The sequence below is a fragment of the Galeopterus variegatus genome, unplaced genomic scaffold (assembly GCF_000696425.1).
Source record: "Galeopterus variegatus unplaced genomic scaffold, G_variegatus-3.0.2 Scaffold785, whole genome shotgun sequence".
In the NCBI taxonomy this organism is placed as follows: Eukaryota; Metazoa; Chordata; class Mammalia; order Dermoptera; family Cynocephalidae; genus Galeopterus; species Galeopterus variegatus.
Window position 1 is genome coordinate 239,927 of NW_007726896.1, and position 19,528 is coordinate 259,454.

The 19,528-nt window shown below is 38.5% G+C and overlaps 1 protein-coding gene across 4 annotated transcripts in view; it reads right to left on the reverse strand.

Moving 5' to 3' along the window:
• PDE1C (phosphodiesterase 1C, calmodulin-dependent 70kDa) overlaps positions 1 to 19,528 on the reverse strand; it is a 430,964-nt gene that overhangs the window by 70,438 nt on the left and 340,998 nt on the right. For all 4 annotated transcript variants that reach the window (XM_008572443.1, XM_008572440.1, XM_008572441.1 and 1 more), the window contains exons 10-13: positions 12,833 to 12,934; positions 12,149 to 12,269; positions 4,968 to 5,049; positions 1,068 to 1,188 (exon numbers count right to left, since the gene is read on the reverse strand). In XM_008572443.1, the coding sequence (XP_008570665.1) occupies positions 1,068 to 1,188; positions 4,968 to 5,049; positions 12,149 to 12,269; positions 12,833 to 12,934 (426 nt within the window). The remainder of the gene's footprint in view (positions 1 to 1,067; positions 1,189 to 4,967; positions 5,050 to 12,148; positions 12,270 to 12,832; positions 12,935 to 19,528) is intronic.

Sequence of the window (19,528 nt, forward strand, 5' to 3'; positions counted from 1 at the left end):
ATGCTCCCAGGTGGTTAAAGCAGTGACTGACATGAATACAAATCCACTAAATAACAATCAAGCCTAGCTAGATAAGCAGAGTATGTTCCAGCCAGTGCTTGAAGGGCTGGAGGGCCATGGCAACTGTCCCTGTTATTAACAACTTCAAAGGGCTCATCCACCTCGAGCATCCATGGGTCCCACTGTCCTAATGTTCCTCTTGCCTCTACTCCTTTTCCTGCTCTCTGCTTCTCTTTCCCCTGTTCATTCCACTTCTCTTCTTTCTCCTCTATGACAAAGCCCAAGGCTTTGCACAGACAAGGAAGAGAACAGCTACAGTAGTAACAGTGGCAGCAGTGACAGTAGGACGGTGTTAGTGTTACTGTAGCTAGCACCTCTTCTGTGCTGGACCCTGTGCTAAGGGGCTTATGTTTACTGAATAACTCATTTAATCTTCCCAGCAACCTATGAGTACTACAATCCACATTTTCTCAGATGTGGAAAGTGAGGCAATTTGCCTGAGATTGCACAGATAATAAGTGACGGGGTCGGGAGTTTTTAACCCCAGTGACTGTGCTCTTTAATTACTAATCTACCCCTGATATAGTGTTGTTGTGGCAGAAGGTGATTTAAAACTGTCAGATATTTTTTTGGTTTTTTTTTTTTTTTTTTTTCCCTCTTCATTCTCTTTCCAAACCTAAAAAGGAAAGGTGATTTCATTTCCTGAGATAAGTCTGATGGGGCGCTGTCTTTGTCAGAGTATCAGGAGCAAGGGTGTCTGGGATGTGCAAAAAGTGCAAAAGTGCAACAATTGTTGCTGCCAAAAGCAAAGGCTAGGAGAGAATTGGGGGTGGAGGGTAGCACCTGCCTGTCATGATTCGGCCCTTAGTCACCATCATACAGGCCAGCCAGGTGAGTACAGATAGTATAATTTTAACTCCTCTGAGAAAAGGAAAGAGGCGGACAGATCTCATACAAGAAGGTGGCTAGGCAAACATCATTATGAAATACCACCCCATCCCACCAAGAGAAGTTTGTCCTCACAGGCAGGCCAACGTCACCCCCAGCCCTCCAGCTCCTCCACTGACCTTGACCGCCTCTGTCCTGTGCCGCCACTTTGGGAAGTTTCATCGATTAATGGACTCACAATCTTTTCGGTCATGTCTGTGAGCACAGTGAAGGTGGGTTCCACGATGAAATCAATAAAACCTGAAGAGAAATAGCAATAGTTCAGAGGAGCTACACATTAGCTTGGGCCTTTCCATATTTTCCCATGGAAAAGTGACAAGTCTTTTCTTTCTTTTACAATTCATTGATGTCCATAAGAACTCTAGATCAGATTAGGAGAGAATGGGTTGGTCTTATTCATTTGATGTGTTCCGGGATTTGAATATCATGAGTCAGTTCCATTTCTCCTACATAACTTCCCATGACTTTTCAGTAGATAGTTCAATAAAGGGCTTGAAAAATACGAGTATATATTCAACACCTGCTATGTTACAAGCACTGTGATAGGAGCTGCACAGAAAACTAAGACAAATGATACCACCCACCTGCCCTCAAGGAATTTATAGGAGAGATTAAGCAAGCACAAAAATGACCCCTAGAGCATGTGGAGGGCCAAAGGAGAAGCCCAGACAAAGGCTCTGAGAAGTTGGGGGGGGGGGATTTCCCTCCTGCTGAGAGTACTGTAAGCCATGCTACGGAGCTTGGGATGTTTGAGCTGAGCCCTTAATGGTGGGTGGGGAGGAAGACATGCTATTGACTCTGGCTGGAGGGGTTGAGAAGCAAAGTGACAGAGATGAGAAAGAGCACAGCACGTGTCTGAGGAATGAATGGGGCCGAGGGACTGTTTTGGACCCGAGGAAGGAAAGCTTGGGATTTAGATGGACACTAAAATCCCCTGAATCAGATGTTTGGGGAGCATTGTAATAAGAGTTTTTAAATGTTCTTTAACAAATTAACCTGGCAAGATGGATGGGAAGGGAGCAAGTATGAGGGGCTGAGGCTGGGAAAATCATTTTAGAAGCCTGCAGTAGCTCAAACAAAAGGTAAGTAAGGCTGGAGCCAGCGCCACTGTCAGGTGGGAATGCAAAAGAGGCCCAGAGACCCGCACGGCAGGGGTGGCACTGCCTCTGCATGGGATCCATCAAAGACCTCCAGCAACAAAGCAGGGAAAACAGGGAACGTGGTGGCAGGGATGGGGGATGGGGAGAATGTGGCTGGGCAGAAAGAAGAGGGCTCAGTTTCAGATCAACTGCCTTTGAGCAAAGGGGATATATTCAGATGAGACAGGACAAATAGAATTAAGAGGAAAGAGGTCAGAAACCGGGCGGGCGGGTCAGACCTGGAACTATACTTTTGTGAGATTGCCACACTGGGGAGATACTGAAGTTAGGCTGGAGTGATTGTCTCAACAGCTCAAAAACACCGGAGTGTTCTGTGACACATCCAGCAAAGATCTATGAGCTGGAGCTAATGTGATTGGTGGTAATTCATTAGGCAGCTACGTGGAGGTTGGAAGGAAACTAAATACCAACCAAAGGAAATACTGCCCGCATCCCTCTAAGGGGGTGTTTGGCAATGAATGCGCTCGTATTTGGTTTTCACAGTGACTGGGGTGGGGGTGATGCTGGCATTTAATGCTCAGCAGTGACGGATGCTAAAAGTCCTGCAATGTAATTGATAAAACAAGAACTGTCCCAGCCAAATACCAATAATATTCTGATAAGGAAACACTGATGGCCAAATTTGTTATAGTTAATTGCAGTATAATTTTAACTTGAAACTGGAGTGTTCAGTGACAACATTTTCACCTATTTTTCTCCCAAGTTAAACTCAACATGTCTAAATCAGAACTAACTCATCAGCTTTGCCCCCAACCCTTGTAAATGGGACCATGGTCCAACCACTCCTGCCTTTATATTAGCTTTACATCCAGCAAATCCTTAACACCTTACATGCCACCTCTATTCTGGAGAATCTACCTGTTACCACCTTAGTTCTGACACTCATGTCTCGCCTGTTATCCTGTGGGAGGCTCGCAACCGGCTTCCTTGCCTCTGGTCTTATTCAAAACTCTCCTGTTAATCCTTCATGCTACTGGCAGAGAAATCTTTCTTTTATTTTTTATTATTTTTATTTTGTCAATATACAATGTAGTTGATTATTATGTCCCATCACCGAAACCTCCCTCCCTCCTCCCTCTCTCCCCTCCCACCCAAGTGTGTCCCCTCAATTTGCTTGTTGTAAGAACTTCAAAAAAAAAAATTGTGGTTGTTATATCTTCCTCTCACCCCACCCAGATTTTTTTTTTTTTGTGTGTGTGTGTGTGTATGTATGTGTGTGAATTGATTCATTCACCTTTAGCTCCCTCCAATAAGTGAGAACATGTGGTATTTCTTTTTCTCTGCCTGACTCATTTCACTTAATATTATTCTTTCAAGGTCCATCCATGTTGTAGAGAAATCTTTCTAAAACAGGGGTCGACAAATTTTTTCTGCAAGAAGCAGACAGTTATTTTAGGCTTTGCAAGCCATGTCATCTCTATCAAAACTACTTAACTCTGTCACTACAGTGCAAAGTGGCTATAGGCGTTATGTGAATGAATGGGCTTAGCTGTGTTGTAATAAAACTTTATTCACAAGAACAGGTGATGTGCCATATTTAGCTCACAGGCTAAAACATGAATTTATGTTTTTTAAACTTACTTAAAATTCTTTAGATATGCCCTCATATTCCACAGGAAAGCATAAACAGGTGCTATTTTTAACACAATATAAAAATCTGGGCCTGATTTTTTTTCTCCAGACATGTCCTCACTGCATCTACTGCATGCCCACTGCCCTTGCCAGATGGAACTGATTAGAATTCACTGACCATACTAGGCAGTTTTAAATTTCCTGCCTTTATATGCTACATCCCCTGCCTGAAATGCCCTTCCACCTACCGCTAAATCACCTCTAATGCATATCCCCATGTGCCTAGACAATGACTACTCACTTCTTGGGACTCAACTCAAATACTGCCCCTCAATAAGTCTCTCTGGACCACGTGGCTCTAGCAGTTCACACACTTTATTCTATACCCCATTGTACTATATACACACTTATACCTTAGCATTGTTACATTCTAATAGATTTTTGTTTTCATAACATCTTACCCACCACCCAATACTGGTTTAATGTCTTTGAGAGCAGGTGCCATGTATATTTGTTTTTGTCTTTATAACATCTGTTACAGTGCCTAGCAGCACCCAACACCTAACAGAGACTCAATATATGTTATGAAAAGAATGAATAAGCGCTCAAAACACAAGTAAAAAAAATTATCATTATCATATCCTTATTGAATTTCTACTTTGAATGATTTCAAACTCTTCAAAGGTGGAAATCACTGATGACATTTAATTTATATATGGCTTTGGTACCCTCTCCCATAGCTAAGGATTTTTATAATGCATATACAAGTGTTATGGTTATCAGCAATGCAAAAGTTATCCTTACCAAAAAAAGTGCTTTTAAAAAAAAGAAGTAAAAAAAGGAAGGAAACATTTTAAAAGAGACATTCCTGGAAGCAAGGTCACCCAGGAAAAGGGACTGTCCTGAAACAGGGCTAGAAGAAGCACCAGTGGGGGGAAATGCCATGGTGACTTCTGGAACTGTGTGCAGAATGGAGAGGCTGGAGGAGAACAGGCCTCCTGCCAATGATTCTTGTCATCTCCTTGGAAAGTTGAGGCCCCTTTTTCCCTGGGGAGGGAATGTCAAAGACACCAGAGTGTCACTGTCGAATCTTCCCATGAACCAGCCTTACTCCAGGGAGAAGATGGAGACAGCAGCCCCACCAACCCAACCAGGTACAGTCATGAGCATAGCACAGAGGAATGGAGCCAGATTCCCAGCCAAAGAATCACTGGAGTGACTGAGTTTCCTTCTTTAGGCTTCTGGGTCTGGTGTCTCCTTTTTTCCAAAGGGCTGGCAAACACGTACCTACTTGTGACTGGGCAACCATAGTTGACTTTCGGTCACACAGAGGAGAAAAAGGCAGCCCCAGCTCTGCTTCTCTGTCACCCTGGAAAAACAGGAGGTCATAGCAAATTAAGGAACAGTGGGCTGAGCCACCCAGATTTAATTTAGTAACTTCAGCTGCCACAAAGACCACTGATCTTTACTTCAGTTATTACGATTACATTAAGTAATAAGTCCTTATGGGGTTTGCTTCTCTGCATAAAAGACACCAAGTGGATAAAGCCCTCTGGGCTCCAATCGTTCCATGCATCTTTAGAGGCTCATGCTGTTGTAAACAAAGCCTCACTGGGCAGCAATAGGGCCCACACAGAAAATAAAGCAACAGGCAATGTGTCCTGGGGCCTGGGGCCAACACTGTCAGAATTCCTATGTTTTCTCAAGTTGTCCTGTGTTGACCTGTGGCCTTTCTCTAGCCAGTGGACCCCTCCCAACTGTGGACAGTGGTCAAGACACAAATTCAAACTGGACTGATTTGCATTTATTCTCCCAGAGCTACCAGAAGCCACACACAACTGGCGTTAAGTGCTTCTGGGTTCTTAAACTCAGGGCTCAGTCCATAATGGAAAGTGGACCGAAAGAAACCAGAGTGAATAATTGCTCGTGTCTGTCTACTTATAAAGCAATAAAGCATGACTGTCTGGCTAGGATGATCTCAATCTCACCAAAAAGCACCACTATAACAAACAAGTACTATGGAAAGTCTAAATAATGATGGTGATGACTTATAAAAACCTGAACCAGCAGCTCAATACTCCAGTCATACACTTGGAGGAAAAGGAAAAACATGTCGCCCTTCTTCTACTATGAAGTTGTGCTCATTCATTTTACTAGGAAAGAACCTGCTTAGGATAGTAGTTATTGACATGTGCTTGAATCCCACCTTTCTCCTCAAGGACGTGTGATCACAGGAAGGTTACATTTCAGTTTTATGATCTGTTAAATGTGGGATAATAACCCCTACCTCATAGGGTTATAATGAAGATTAAGTGAGAAAATGCATGTAAATAAATAAAACAAACTATTAAAAGAATGATTGTTGTTTCCCAATAGGTAGCTCTAAAATTTAGGCTCAAGATTTCAGAAACATTTAGGAATTTGTTACATCTAATACATTCTGATTGTTATAAATATCACCATTAAACTAATAGCAAATAAAGGGCAATAACAACCTGCAGCCAAGCCTAGCTGAATGAAAACTGAATGCTGCTTCTTTTAAGGCATGTTGCCAAAGAGAAAGGATGTAAGCTCATGTATACATCTAATGTCAACTCAAAGGATGGTAAAGCAATGGGCATCTGAGGAAGCTGACCGGTGGGGTTATAATGGGAGAGACATCTAAGTGTTTCAGGAACAGTTCTAAAGTGGCTCGGTTCCTTCTGCATCCTTTTCCTGTACAAATCCACCATGGGACACAGTGGCTTCTGCAGAGGGCTGCTCTGTCTCTAAAGTGGCATGATAAAAATGATTTCCTCCCAAGCTATTTCTATCTGGGCAGTATGCAGAAAAGGAAGAGTATTTATAACATAAATTCTAGTTCTGTAGATTGTTTAGTGGGATAGCTCAACTAAAGCAATTAAAACCCCTTTTAATTCCCTATGTAGCAGGGAATTAGAATTGATTTTGTTACATTTTGATGATGGGGGCGGTGAGGAGAGGTGGTGAACACTTGACTATTAAGATGCAAGCATTAATTTGGATTTCATTATTGAAAAATTAATTGCATATTAAACAACTTCTAATCCCATGCACTTGCCCATTCCCAAATCTGCACATCATTTACATCTTTTGGATTTAATTGAGCTGAGTAAATTAAACTATTAAAAGCCTATTTTACAACAGGGGTCATTGGATTCCCTTTGGAGGGCAGATATACTTATGAATTGAAAAAAAAAATGTGCTAAGAGTTATGTGTAGGAATGGACTTCTACTGGTGAATGCAACTTGATTGATAATGCAATATTGTATGACTATATAGTTACTGGCCCTTGTGGAATTATTCATACACTTTCCTCTTTAGTGAAGAGGTCAACATTGTCAAGAAACAGCAAAAGTCTCAGCTGTCACAAAGGATTTTTTAAAATAACAAATTCATTTTTTTTTTCCTTCCAGGAAAGCTCAGAAAAATAAATAACTCTCATTCCTGTGGCAGGGGTTAAGATAATCCCAACTGAAAAAGTCATGTAGTCAGTATGCAGAAGGAAGATAATAAATATTTGTTGAATAAATGAAAAGACTAATTTGGCTAGAAGCACTCAAGTGTCTTTGGCCCCTCAGATGTTTATGACAGAAAAGCTAGAGAGAGCCATTAGGCAGGTGGCTGTTCACCAAATCCCCATCCTTCTCCTCCTCTAGTTCCTGACCACACAGCTAGACTACATTGTCTAGAGTCACTACCAGTCAGTGCTAGACAACAGAACAAGAGGAGAAGTAATGTGTTTCCACCACAGTTTGGACCTATAGTCTCCTATGCTTATTTCTCCAGGCTCTTCCCCTTTCTGCTGGCTGGATGTAGACAAGGACCTTAGAAGTCATGTAGATGGTAGAGTCTAGGTTCAAAATCACTGCTTTTCATAGAACCACCTGCCGATAAAGAAACACTTGTCTTGTACTTTACATGGGTGATAAACTTGCATTCATGTGTGCTGTTATACATTTGGGGGGTTGTTTGTTACAGCAGCTATATGTAAGAATCCAAAGAAACAAGGGTCCTTTCCATATTGGAAGTTTATAGAGAAGATGGCATCTGTCAACGTAAGAGCTTCAAAAGACATGCAGGCATTATCTCCAGTGAGTCTTTCCAGGTGGGGGGAAGAAACAGTAGATGCACGGGGAGGCGGCAAAAGCATCAAGCTGATCACAGCACAGCAATGTGCACTCTTCTTTCCCGGGGAGGAAGGCACAGAGATGAGGTACAAGAAAAGTATCATGATTTGGGGTTAAAGAGAATATAGTAAAGTTTTAGCCCTTTCCTCTTGCAAATGACTACCTCAAAAATAAGGAGGTTGAGAAACAGAAATGTAAATACAAGTATTAGGAAAAATATAATCTTTAGTCGAAAGTATAGGAGGAAGTGCTGCCAAATGCTGTGAATGTCAGAGAGGGATGAGGTAAGATGCCCAGAGGCTGGGTAGAGGAAAGAGAGGGAATCATGAGCGGTTCCACACCTGCTGCCCACTGTGCTCCTGGGAAAAGTAAAGGCCAACATACACGTGCACACACACACACACGCACACACGCGCGTGTGCACAGACATATACACACAAACAACTTCCCGGGAGCCCTATAATAAACCAAGGACAACCCCAGATAGCTTAGAATACCACTGCTCTCATTTCTCCCAGGTACAAAGCTGGAAATAATTCATCCAGAAAGAATGCATTTTACTCAAAGATGGTAAAAATAATAATAAATATTCAAATTGAGTCAAATTTGAGTTCTAGGAAAAGCATTAGATGAGACAAAGAAATAGGCTCTATAATGATACAGGGTACAATAAACTATGAGGGCCTAACAGCTATGAATATCCAAAAACCAAATAATATAGAATTAGTATTTATAAAGCAAAAATTACACTGCATAAAAAGAGAAAATAATAGAAACACCTGTCAGCCTAGGATAGCTCAGATCTTTAAAAATGATATATAAAATACCTAATTGACATAATTAAGAAGGTAGATATACCTGGTGTTCTTTTAACTCTAAATAAAAAATAAATCTGGCCGGCCCGGTGGCGCACTGGATAGTGCGCCGCTTGTGAAGCGCGGCGGCGCTCCCGCCCGAGGGTTCGGATCCCACATACAGACCGGTTCCCGCTCACTGGCTGAGCGAGGCGCGGGGGCAACACCGAGGGTTGCAGTCCCGTTGCCTGTCCCCGGTCCGGTACAGGGGCAACACTGAGGGTTGCGATCCGTTGCCGGACACGGAAAAAAACAATAAAAAATAAAAAATAAATAAATCTACTTCCTATGAGCCATGAACATTCACAAAAGTTGATTGTAGAGTAGGTGATGTATGTACTTCAAAATAAACTCCAAACAGTGAAAAATTCTTTGATCAAATTTCAATAAACACAAATTAATTATGAAGCTATTAAGCAAAGAAACCTATCACTGGAAAATTATAAAGAAAGAAACAAACCCCTCTATCTGAAGCAAGTCCTGGATAAAAGAGAAATCAAAACCAAAACCAAGGGCCGGCCCGGTGGCGCACTGGATAGTGCGCCGCTTGGGAAGCGCGGCGGCGCTCCCGCCCGAGGGTTCGGATCACACGCACCCAAAAAAAGCTAGTAGGGAAACTTGCCAGAATTTGAACCCAGATCTGCCAAAACTCCAAAGTCAGACCATAATTGTGTCTCCCAGTGTGTAAATATCTATCAAATACTTTGTGCACATGTGTGAACATGCCAAACTTTATTTACTAAAATATGATTATGAATACACTGCATATTAGAGCCTATAAGATTTATAAGAAAAAGACAAACTCCTAGCATTATATTTTCTAATGTTAAAGAAGCAATAATGAAAATAAATAAATTGAACATCAAACTCAGAGAGTTAGAAAAAGAACAAAATAAACTCAAGCAGAATAAATGAAATAATAAAAATGAAAACACCAATTAAAGCATTATAAAACAAAAAAGCAATAAAACAATCAAATAATTAGATAATGTCATAGAGAAAAATGAAAAAACACAATACGTGAAATAAATAAAAATGGGGAAATAACCACAGACCCAGAGGAGATTAAAAGTATCGCAGATGTTTGCAAAGTGTAAAAATATACAGCAATACAATGTAAATGAACCTCAAGCCTTTAACAACAGGATGTATTCACCAAGGAGCCAAACTTATACTTCTTTAAAGGCGATACTTCATCAAAAAGTACCCTGAAGCAGTGCCTTGGGTTTTGTAAAATATGGTTATAAAACTGAAGATGTAACTTACTCTTTTAGCAAAGCATGGAAGGTCGAATCTATCTGCACTAAGGCTATGCCCTTATTTTGAAATATAACCCAACTTACTGAATGCAATTTTTAAAAAGACTCTACAGTCCCATTAAGATTTCCTGTTTGAACTGTCCAATTTAAAATCTATAGTTAAGAGTGAAGGCAACATTTCTCTTATATCGGTTACTTACTATGGCTTATGGCATCTGGGTTAAAATATTAAGTCAATAAAAATAATTTACTGAATTATAATTACTAAAAAAGTAGTTCTAGACCAGTGAGCTAACATTCCACTCCCAGTAGACAAGAAATTCAATATGGTTATTTTCACATTGCCTCTAGCACATTTTCATTCAATTCGAACATATGGGTATGCAAACAAGGTTTCCTTCACGAGGAAAAATGTTCTCATATTTGAGTGATTTGTATTCACTCTCTCATAATTTTTTTAAAAAGGGATTGCTTTAATACCTCAAACTTACATGAGTTAGCTATGATCTCTCCTTTGGCCACAGACTGAGTACTCTTAGCCATAGGGGGTGTTATTGCAAAAACAATATCAAAGAAAGCATATGACAAGGAGAGGGGTATTTGGAGAAAATCCTCTTACTACTATTAGAAACATAGCCTGTGGAAAAGTGGCTCAAAATAAGCCCTACATGAAGGATAGATTTGTAGAGTCATCCTTGTATACAACAGGGCCACAACTGTACAGCTCAGGCTTCCCCCTCACCACTGAGTTCCCTTTGAGAACTACTCTGGGAGGCCAAGCAATGACTTTGCAAAGAAGAGTATCCACACGCTGAATAGGCTACCTGCCACGGGATTCGTATCACAGCTTAGGGGTGCATGTGCTAGTGCATGTATTGACGGGCACCCATGGCCAGAGTGAAGGAAACGTACGGCATTTAATGCTGGAGGGGTCATAAGACAACATCTGCTCCAACCTTACCCTTAACACTCATCCCCTCAAAAAAAACCAAATAGCACATAAGACCATAGGGAATTAGAGGGTTGATTTGATTACTCCCCAGGCCACAAACTAGTTAGTAGAAAAACTCCAGTAAAGGACTTTCTGGCCTTCCTTTAATATGCTGTTAAATCCAGTCCCACTTCATTATCTGATAGTATGTACAGCTTTAGAAGGAAAAAAAATACATATACACACACAAGCCTTTCGCAATTTCTCCATTTAAACTAAAACCATAAGGGTAAGAATAATCACAGGAGTAATTCACTCCCAGAAATCTAAATAATCACCAAAAGAGCTTATCTCTTATTAGTTAAGGGGATGAAGTTGAGACTGGTGTTAATAAATAGCATTTTATGGAATCTTAAGAGGTCTCTGAATCCATGCTATAAAACTCCTTTCTTAAATTAACAAGAATGAATTAACTGTATTAACTTGAATTAACTGTAATTTGGGTCCCACAATCTACATATCATGCTTTCAACCTCAGGCCCTCATGTCTGGAAGTGGATGTTTGAATGGTATCTCTTCTAGAGAGGAGGTTAGTGCACATACCTGAGTTTGAAAGATTTCAGTCTTGTGCTATGCATTTATTTCCCTTTCTATTTCTCTAGTTCTACGTACTTTTTTGTTTATTTGTTTTAAAGCAATGTATACTCATTACAGACTTTGTCTATTCTGTCTATTCTTGTAAGCAACACAACTCTGGATACACAACTAAGTTTAAATGTAATGGGAATGGTAGTTTCTAGTGATTTCCCGACCCCAAATTACCATACCTGTCTTGGAATTTTATATCATGGTCTTGTCCACTCAAAAGAAACAAGCCAACCAATTATAACAGAGATGTGAGTTAAAGATTAACATTTTAATCCCACAGGGCAGTGCCAAAGTAACGACCATTTTGTCAACCCATCAGAAGAAAAAGTAAAGTAGCTCCTCAGATGACATTTTGACAAAAGACTCCCACAAGGGAATGTACTTTTTTCCCCCCAAAACAGAAATGTATGAGATAGAAATACCATAATGTCCTGAGAATCAGAATGCAGGTAAGATTCAAACATTACATGAAAAGAAAGGAAGAAAAAAAAAAAAAGCTGCGGAACCCTCCCTCCCCAAAGAAAATTACTATAATCTCAATAGTCCCTATCATAGCATTGCTGAAATATCAAATGCATAGAATATCCAGTGATGACAGCCCTGATGGACAGCACAGCGACAAGGTACCTGTCTGAAAAACTCCTCCAGGAGTGACATCGTCCAGCGGTGGTGGAGATCCCATGCTTTTGCCGGATGGCTAATATCTGCCGTATGCAGCATAAGGGATAAGGCCTTTGGCTTTTCAATTCTGTGAACCCAAAGCACCCAAACACATGATGACCAGACTCTTCAGAACCTCAATAAGAGTTTTAAAAAATCATTAATTTTTTTAATCCTTTCCATTCTCCCATCTCAAACACCACTTCAACTACATTGAGAAAAAGACACCTTCTCATCCTACAACAGGGATATTTGTCAGCTAGGTCTCCATGTTTAATTGAACTGGACACTTGTGACTCAAATCCATTTCTGGAATGCCTGCATCATTCAAAATGACAACGAGAATCCGAGAGTCACTGACGTATTTATTGCCTCTACATTAAGTGGAACTTTGATCATTTAGTTTCCCACAGGGAAATATTTTAATTTCTAATTGGGGCAAACTGTGACTGGCTCTATTATTTATTTCAACTCTGATGAGAACATACCTAATTGTGATATGTATAATTTTCATGCTGTCTCCTCCGAATACCGCTTTATGAGACTATTCAATAAAGTCATGTTGAAGGAGATATGCTTTAAAGATACAGCAACATGGCAAGTACCAGCTCAAACACCTGTAAAAATACATGACGTCGCAGGCCCACTTACGCTTCTGGCTGCTGCAGAGCTGTCTTCATCGCTTTGATTTGCTGGAAATGACAGGACATATCTGTGGCCATCACCATCTCAATTACCAAGGTTCGAAACTCCCTTTCAGGGACACACGTGGGGAAAAAAAGATGGAAGTAAAAAAATTGGAAGTAAAAATTAGTTTATTTTATGCCACTTCTAATCAAGATCAGTTCATTATTTCTGACATTTCTAATCTAATTTTAGTCTTTTAGGCAGGCTCTTTTTTATGAGCAGTAAATGAAGGTTAAGTATTAAGGAAATCATTTATTAGGAACAGGATACATGGAATACACATATCATGTGGAAAATAACTCACAGGAAAAAATCCAATGAAATTGAAAAAGGTATTAAAGCACTCCTTTCTCAACTCAATTCAAAGTTTTAAGAAAGAAAACTTGAAAATAATCCTAGGAGGCAGATTTATAATCCATATTATACTACGCTTGTAGGTGGTATAGGTATTCCACCTTTTTAAAAATAAACTATTTTAGGGGCCGGCCCAGTGGCGCACTAGGCGGCGCTCCCGCCCGAGGGTTCGGATCCCACATACAGACCGATTCCCGCTCACTGGCTGAGCGAGGCGCGGGGGCAACACCGAGGGTTGCAATCCCGTTGCCTGTCCCCGGTCCGGTACGGGGGCAACACTGAGGGTTGCGATCCGTTGCCGGACATGGAAAAAAACAAAAAAAAAAAAACTATTTTATAGAGCAGTTTTAGGTTTACAGAAAAATTAAGCAGATAGTACAGAGAAGTTGCATATGCCTAGGTCCCCCACACAGCTTCCCTTATTATTAACATATTGCATTAGGGTAGTGTATTTGTTACAACTGATCAACCAATATTGATACATTATATCAACTAAAATCCATAGTTTACAATAGAGTTCATTTGTCATGTCCCACAGTTCAAGGGTTTTGACAAAAGCGTGTCATGCATCCACAATTACAGTATCACACAGGAAAGTTACAGCACCCTAAAAACCCCTGTGCTCCACTATTCACCCCTCCCTCCCTCCCTTCCCCCAAACCTCCCCAACCACTGATCTTTTTACTGTGTCTAACAACTTTACTGAGGTGTAATTTACATATAACAAACTGCTTCCATATAAATTCTACAATTCAATGAGTTTAAACAGTTGAATAAGTCTTTGAAAATACCACTTCAATCATGATACCAAACATGCCTATCACCCTCATACCAGGCTCCAGGCAAATTTTGATCTGCTTCATGTCTCTAGAATAGTTCACATTTTATAGTTTTATATATTTGTATGTATATAATGTATATGTATATACATACATATACATATAGATTATATATTAAAATAAACACTACATATATTTACACATATGTTCCCATGTATGTATGCACACATGCACACACACACACATCCAATATAAAATACAAAATGTATTCTTTTGTTTCTGACTTCCTCTCCTAAATATGATTTGTGATTCATCCATGTAGTGGTTCATCAATAGTTCAATTTCTTTTATTGCTGAGTGGTATCCCACTGTGTGAGTAAGCCACAATTTGTCATCCAGGTACCAGCTAATGGACATATGAGTTACTGGATTCTAGTTCAGAGCTATTGTGAATAAAGCTGTCATGGGTATTCATGCATAAGTCTTTGTGTGGACGTAGGTTTTTATTTCTCTGGGGCAAACAGCTAAAAGTATACCGGCTGGTTTATGAGATGGCTGAGTGTTTAAATTTATAAGAAACTGCCAAGCATTTTTCAAATTGGTTGTATCACTTCACATTTTCTCTGCCTACTCTTGTCAATCTTTAATTTCAGCCATTCTAATGGATGTGCAGAGTGGTAGGTCATTGTGGGTTTTTTTTTTTTTGTCTATTTTTTGTGTCCGGCAACGGATCGCAACCCTCAGTGTCGCGCCCGTACCAGACCGGGACCGGCAACGGGATCACAACCCTCGGTGTCGCGCCCGCACCTCGCTCAGCCAGTGAGCAGGAACCGGTCTGTATGTGGGATCCAAACCCTTGGGCGGGAGCGCCGCCGCGCTTCCCAAGCGGCGCACTGTAGCAGTGCGTCACTGGGCCGGCCCGTCATTGTGGTTTTAATTTGCATTTCTTTGATGACTAATGATGTCATGTACCTTTTCATGTACTTATAAGGACATTTATTTGACTTTATTTTCAGGAAATGTCTGTTTCAAACTTTTCTCTTTTTTAAAGTCGGTTGTTCGTCTTATTACTGAATTGTAAAAGTATATTTTATATTCTGGGTACAAATCCTATGTAAGATGTATGTGTTGGGAATAATTTCTCCAATTTCTTGGCTTTTTGTCTGTTTGTTTGTTTTCTCCCCCACAATGTCTTCCAAAGAGCAAAAGGTTTTAATTTATCATTTGTTTCATTCTTCATGCTTTTTGTGTCCTATCCAGGAAATCTCCATCTACCCCCAAGGGCTTTGCTTTGTTTCCCTCTGGAAGTCTTGTCATTTCAGCTTTTTAAATTTATGTCTATGACCAATTTTGACTTAATTTTTGAGTACAGTATGAGGTAAATTAAGGGTCAAGGTTATTTTACTCCACGTGGATATATAGTTGTTCCAACACCATTTGTTGGAAAGATTTTCCTTCGCTACTGAATTATCTTGGCACCTTTTTGATAAATTAATTGTTGTGTCAATTTCCAAATTCTCAATTCTGTTCCATTAATCTGTATGTCTGTCCTTTCACCAATGAAAGGCTGTTTTGATTACTGTAACTTCATAGTATGTTTTGAAATCAAGTAGTATGAGTCCTCTAATATTGTTCTTCCTTGCAAAAATAGTTTTATTTGCATTTTTATATAAATTTTAGAATAACCTTGGCAATTTCTAACATAATTCTGCTGGAATTTAGATTGGGATTGTATTGAATATAAAAATATATTTTGAAAGATTTGATGTCTTTCACTACATGACAACAATATATCTCTCAATTTAAGTCCTCTTTAATTAGCAATATTATGTAGTTTTTAGTGAACAACATTGCACTTTTTAAAAGTTACTACTAAATATTTTATATTTTTGTGCTATGATAAAAGAAATTATTTTTATTTCATTTTCCAATGGTTTGCTGTTATTTATAATTTTTTTTTTACATTAACCTTGTATTCTGTGACCTTGCAAGATTCATTATCAATTCGAGTAGCTACTTTACACATTCTTAGGATTTCTTACTTAGACAATCAGGTCATCTGCTAATAGAGACATCTTACAATCTTGATGAAAGTAAAATCAGTCATCCTTGTCTTGTTCCCAGTCTTAGGGGAAAAGTGTCCAATATCTCACCATTAAACCTGATGTCAACTATAGATTTTTCATGGATGCCCTTCATCTAGCTGAGGAAGTTTTCTTCTCTTTCTAGTTTCCTGAGAATTTTTATCATGAGTGAGTGTTAAATTTTGTCAAATGCTTTTTATACATCTATTGAAATGACCATATGCTTTTCTGTGTTTTTATTTAAATATGGTGAATTATTTTAATTGATTTTTGAATGCTGAATTTTTTCCCTCTCTCTTCTTCTTCTGAGACTCCAATTGCCCTTGTGTTTGATCATGGAAAATTGTCCCTAAGACTCTGCTTATTTTTAAACATCTTTTTCTCTTACTTCTTCAAATTGGATAATTTCCAACTTTGAAACGTGAACTTTTCAAATTCACTGATTCTTTCCTCTGTCTTCTTCCTGCTACTAAGGCTACAGCTGATTTTAACTTTAGATATTTTATTTTTCAGTTCTAAAATTTCTGTGTTTCATTTATATTTTCATTTTACTGGTAAATTTTACTATATTTTATTCATTATAAGCATTTTCCTTTACTTCACTGAGCACAGATATAATAACTGCTTTAAAAGTCCTTGTCTGACAATTCCAAAGGTGGTTTATCTTGGAGAATGCACCTACTGATTGTCTTTTCCCTTGCAAACAAGTCACATTTTCTTGTTCTTTGTATGTTATTTAGATTGTATCTTGAACATTATGAATATAAGTTGTAGAGACTCTGGGTTCTGTTATATTGCTCTGAAGATTATTGATGTTTTGTTTTAGCAGGCAATTAACTTGTTTAGATTCAAAATATAAGCTCTTTATAGCTTCAGTGAGCAATATATCAGATCTCAATTTAGACTGTTTTCCAGTTTTTTCCATGTACATATAGTCCAAGAATCAGCCAGCAACTTGGGCAGAGTTTATACACAGAATTTTAGTTTCCCCTTATTTGGCTCTGTCTTTTCTGGGGTTGTATTTGGCTCTCCAGAAGTTCTGGTTGTCCCAGGTTCCCATCTTGACTTTTCTAACCAGAAAGATAGTAGAGCTTGTGTGTGAGTGTGTGTGCATGTGAGTGTTCGTGTGTGTGTGTCTATTAGCTATTGCATTGTTGGCTTGACTGAGACATCCTGCAGAGTAAAGCCATAAAAACATCAAATTTACCTTATCCTGTCACATTCTCTGAATTTTGACATTCCTTGAAAACCTGCCTGACTTTTGTTCACCCTCTAGAGCCCTTAAATCATTCTTTTTTAAAAAGAATGCCCATAGTTTATAATTGTTATTTGCTGGGGCATTGGTTTATTAGCAACTTCTTCGGCCTGCCAAAAGCAGAACCCCCTGTTATTCCTCTTTGTTCTAGTAATACATTTTTTACAAAGGCCCTAAAAAGTCTAATGCATTTATATATCTAAATAGAACCTACCAGCTATTAAAATTGTTTTCTAAGAAAGACATAGGATTCCAAACATTGTTATATTTGAGTTAATGGGCTTCACTGAGAGCCCTAAATAAGAAGGTAAAATTTTATTTATGAAATACCAACATCTTGGGGCACTGTATCTAAAAATTAATAAAATATAATAAAATAACAAAACAATATTTTTAGAACTATCCTTAAGTGAAAATATAGTTGAGCTCTAAATGAATCTATGTAATTTAAGTTAAAAAGTCATCAACTATTATCTTTGTTTAACCTATAGAATCTCAAAGAACAGCGAGTAAAAACAAAACATGGTGCTATGGGCTATAACTGTAAGTAAGTTTCCATTGAATCAAGATGTTTCAATACCTGAGATAATCCATGATTTTACTCTCTTTTTGAGATAATCAAGATAGCACCAAATAAGAAACATAAATATAAACAGGTTTCACTAAACTGTATTTTCAAGTGACCAGTTTGACCATTTTTATACTAAATTCACCTGTTTTGCTGAATCACTCAATTTTATGACTTGTTTCAATCACAGGTAATATTCATATTATTCACAACTGGTATTTCATGAATACCCACTGTTAAGAGTTTACAGCTAAAGACAATCAACAAGGATGGTTCCATTGGCTCCAAAGTGTTCCTTGTAAACCGATATGTTCTGGTTTATTCCAGGTCACTGTGGGTTTAGATACTGCCTACACCAACCCTAGTTGCAGACTGTAAGAATGAATGAGACATATGATCATAGTAAAGTGAAAAAACAAATAAGATAGCTAAACTTTTGACAAAATTATAGCTAAACAGAGGTAGAAAAACCTATAACAAAAATATAGTTAACAGAAGTGGCATAATTATGCTTTGAAAATATGTTAAGAGGCAATTAAGCAAGCGTTGGATCATTTTATTAGATTGTCATGAGACCAGGAATATATGCTACCTAAACAAGCCCTCACACAAATCTTTCAAAATCATGATGTATCCAAAATGTGCGAAGCTGTTCTCTGTCATATTTAAACCTTTCCTTATACTTTTACCAACATTTAAATTGGATAGAGGGTTCCTTTTTTTCCTGATGATGTGCGCTGATTAACTGAAGCGCTCTGCATTTTTCAGATGCTGGCCAAGTCTAGCATATTCCAATAAAATTTAAGCCAAATACTCCCCTATGTTTTAATAAATTAAAGCTGCCTGGAAACTCTTAACAAATCTTACTGAAAATCAGTTTCTCAGACTTACTGTTCAGTATGGCTTATTTCTCTTCATCCTTGTGAAATGGTGGACACATAGATACTCAATAAACAGCTGATCATTTAATAAAAGTATGAATACTGTTAGAGTCCCAGTAGATTCAGAATTTTGTAAGTATTTACATAAGTTTGCCTATAAGCTTTGAAACACCTTGACCTGTATTTTAGCTACAATGATTTACAGGCTACATATGCCACAAAGTGTGCTAAGAATTTTAAATGGATTATGTCATTTAGTATAATCCTAACCATATTACAGGGTAAATATTATTATCTATTTTCTAGAAATTAAATTTTTAAAAGGTGTGAAAAGGTCGAGTATCTTCCCCAATATCACACAGTATTAAGTGACTAAGTCCACATTCAAAACTAGGTGTGCCTAGATCCAAAGACACACAATGTCATTTAGAAAATAGAATTAAGTATGCATGAATTTTTTAAGTGTCAAAATAATTTCCTTAGAAAATTTCAAAAAATTTCTGAGAAGTCCAAATCAAATATAAGGTGAAAATGTTAAATGATAAAATTCAGAGTTAAGAAGCTCAGCTAAAAGCAACACAAGTTTCCTAAGATAACAAACAGCAAGTATTTCCAAAGTGCCCTCACTTAGACACTGTTACAAGAGATTTTTCAAACTTTCTTCCTTGAGAATTTTTAGCAAAATACTGAATTATTTGGCCTAAACAGGGTCTAATTTCCAGTTAATGAGCAGAAAAGC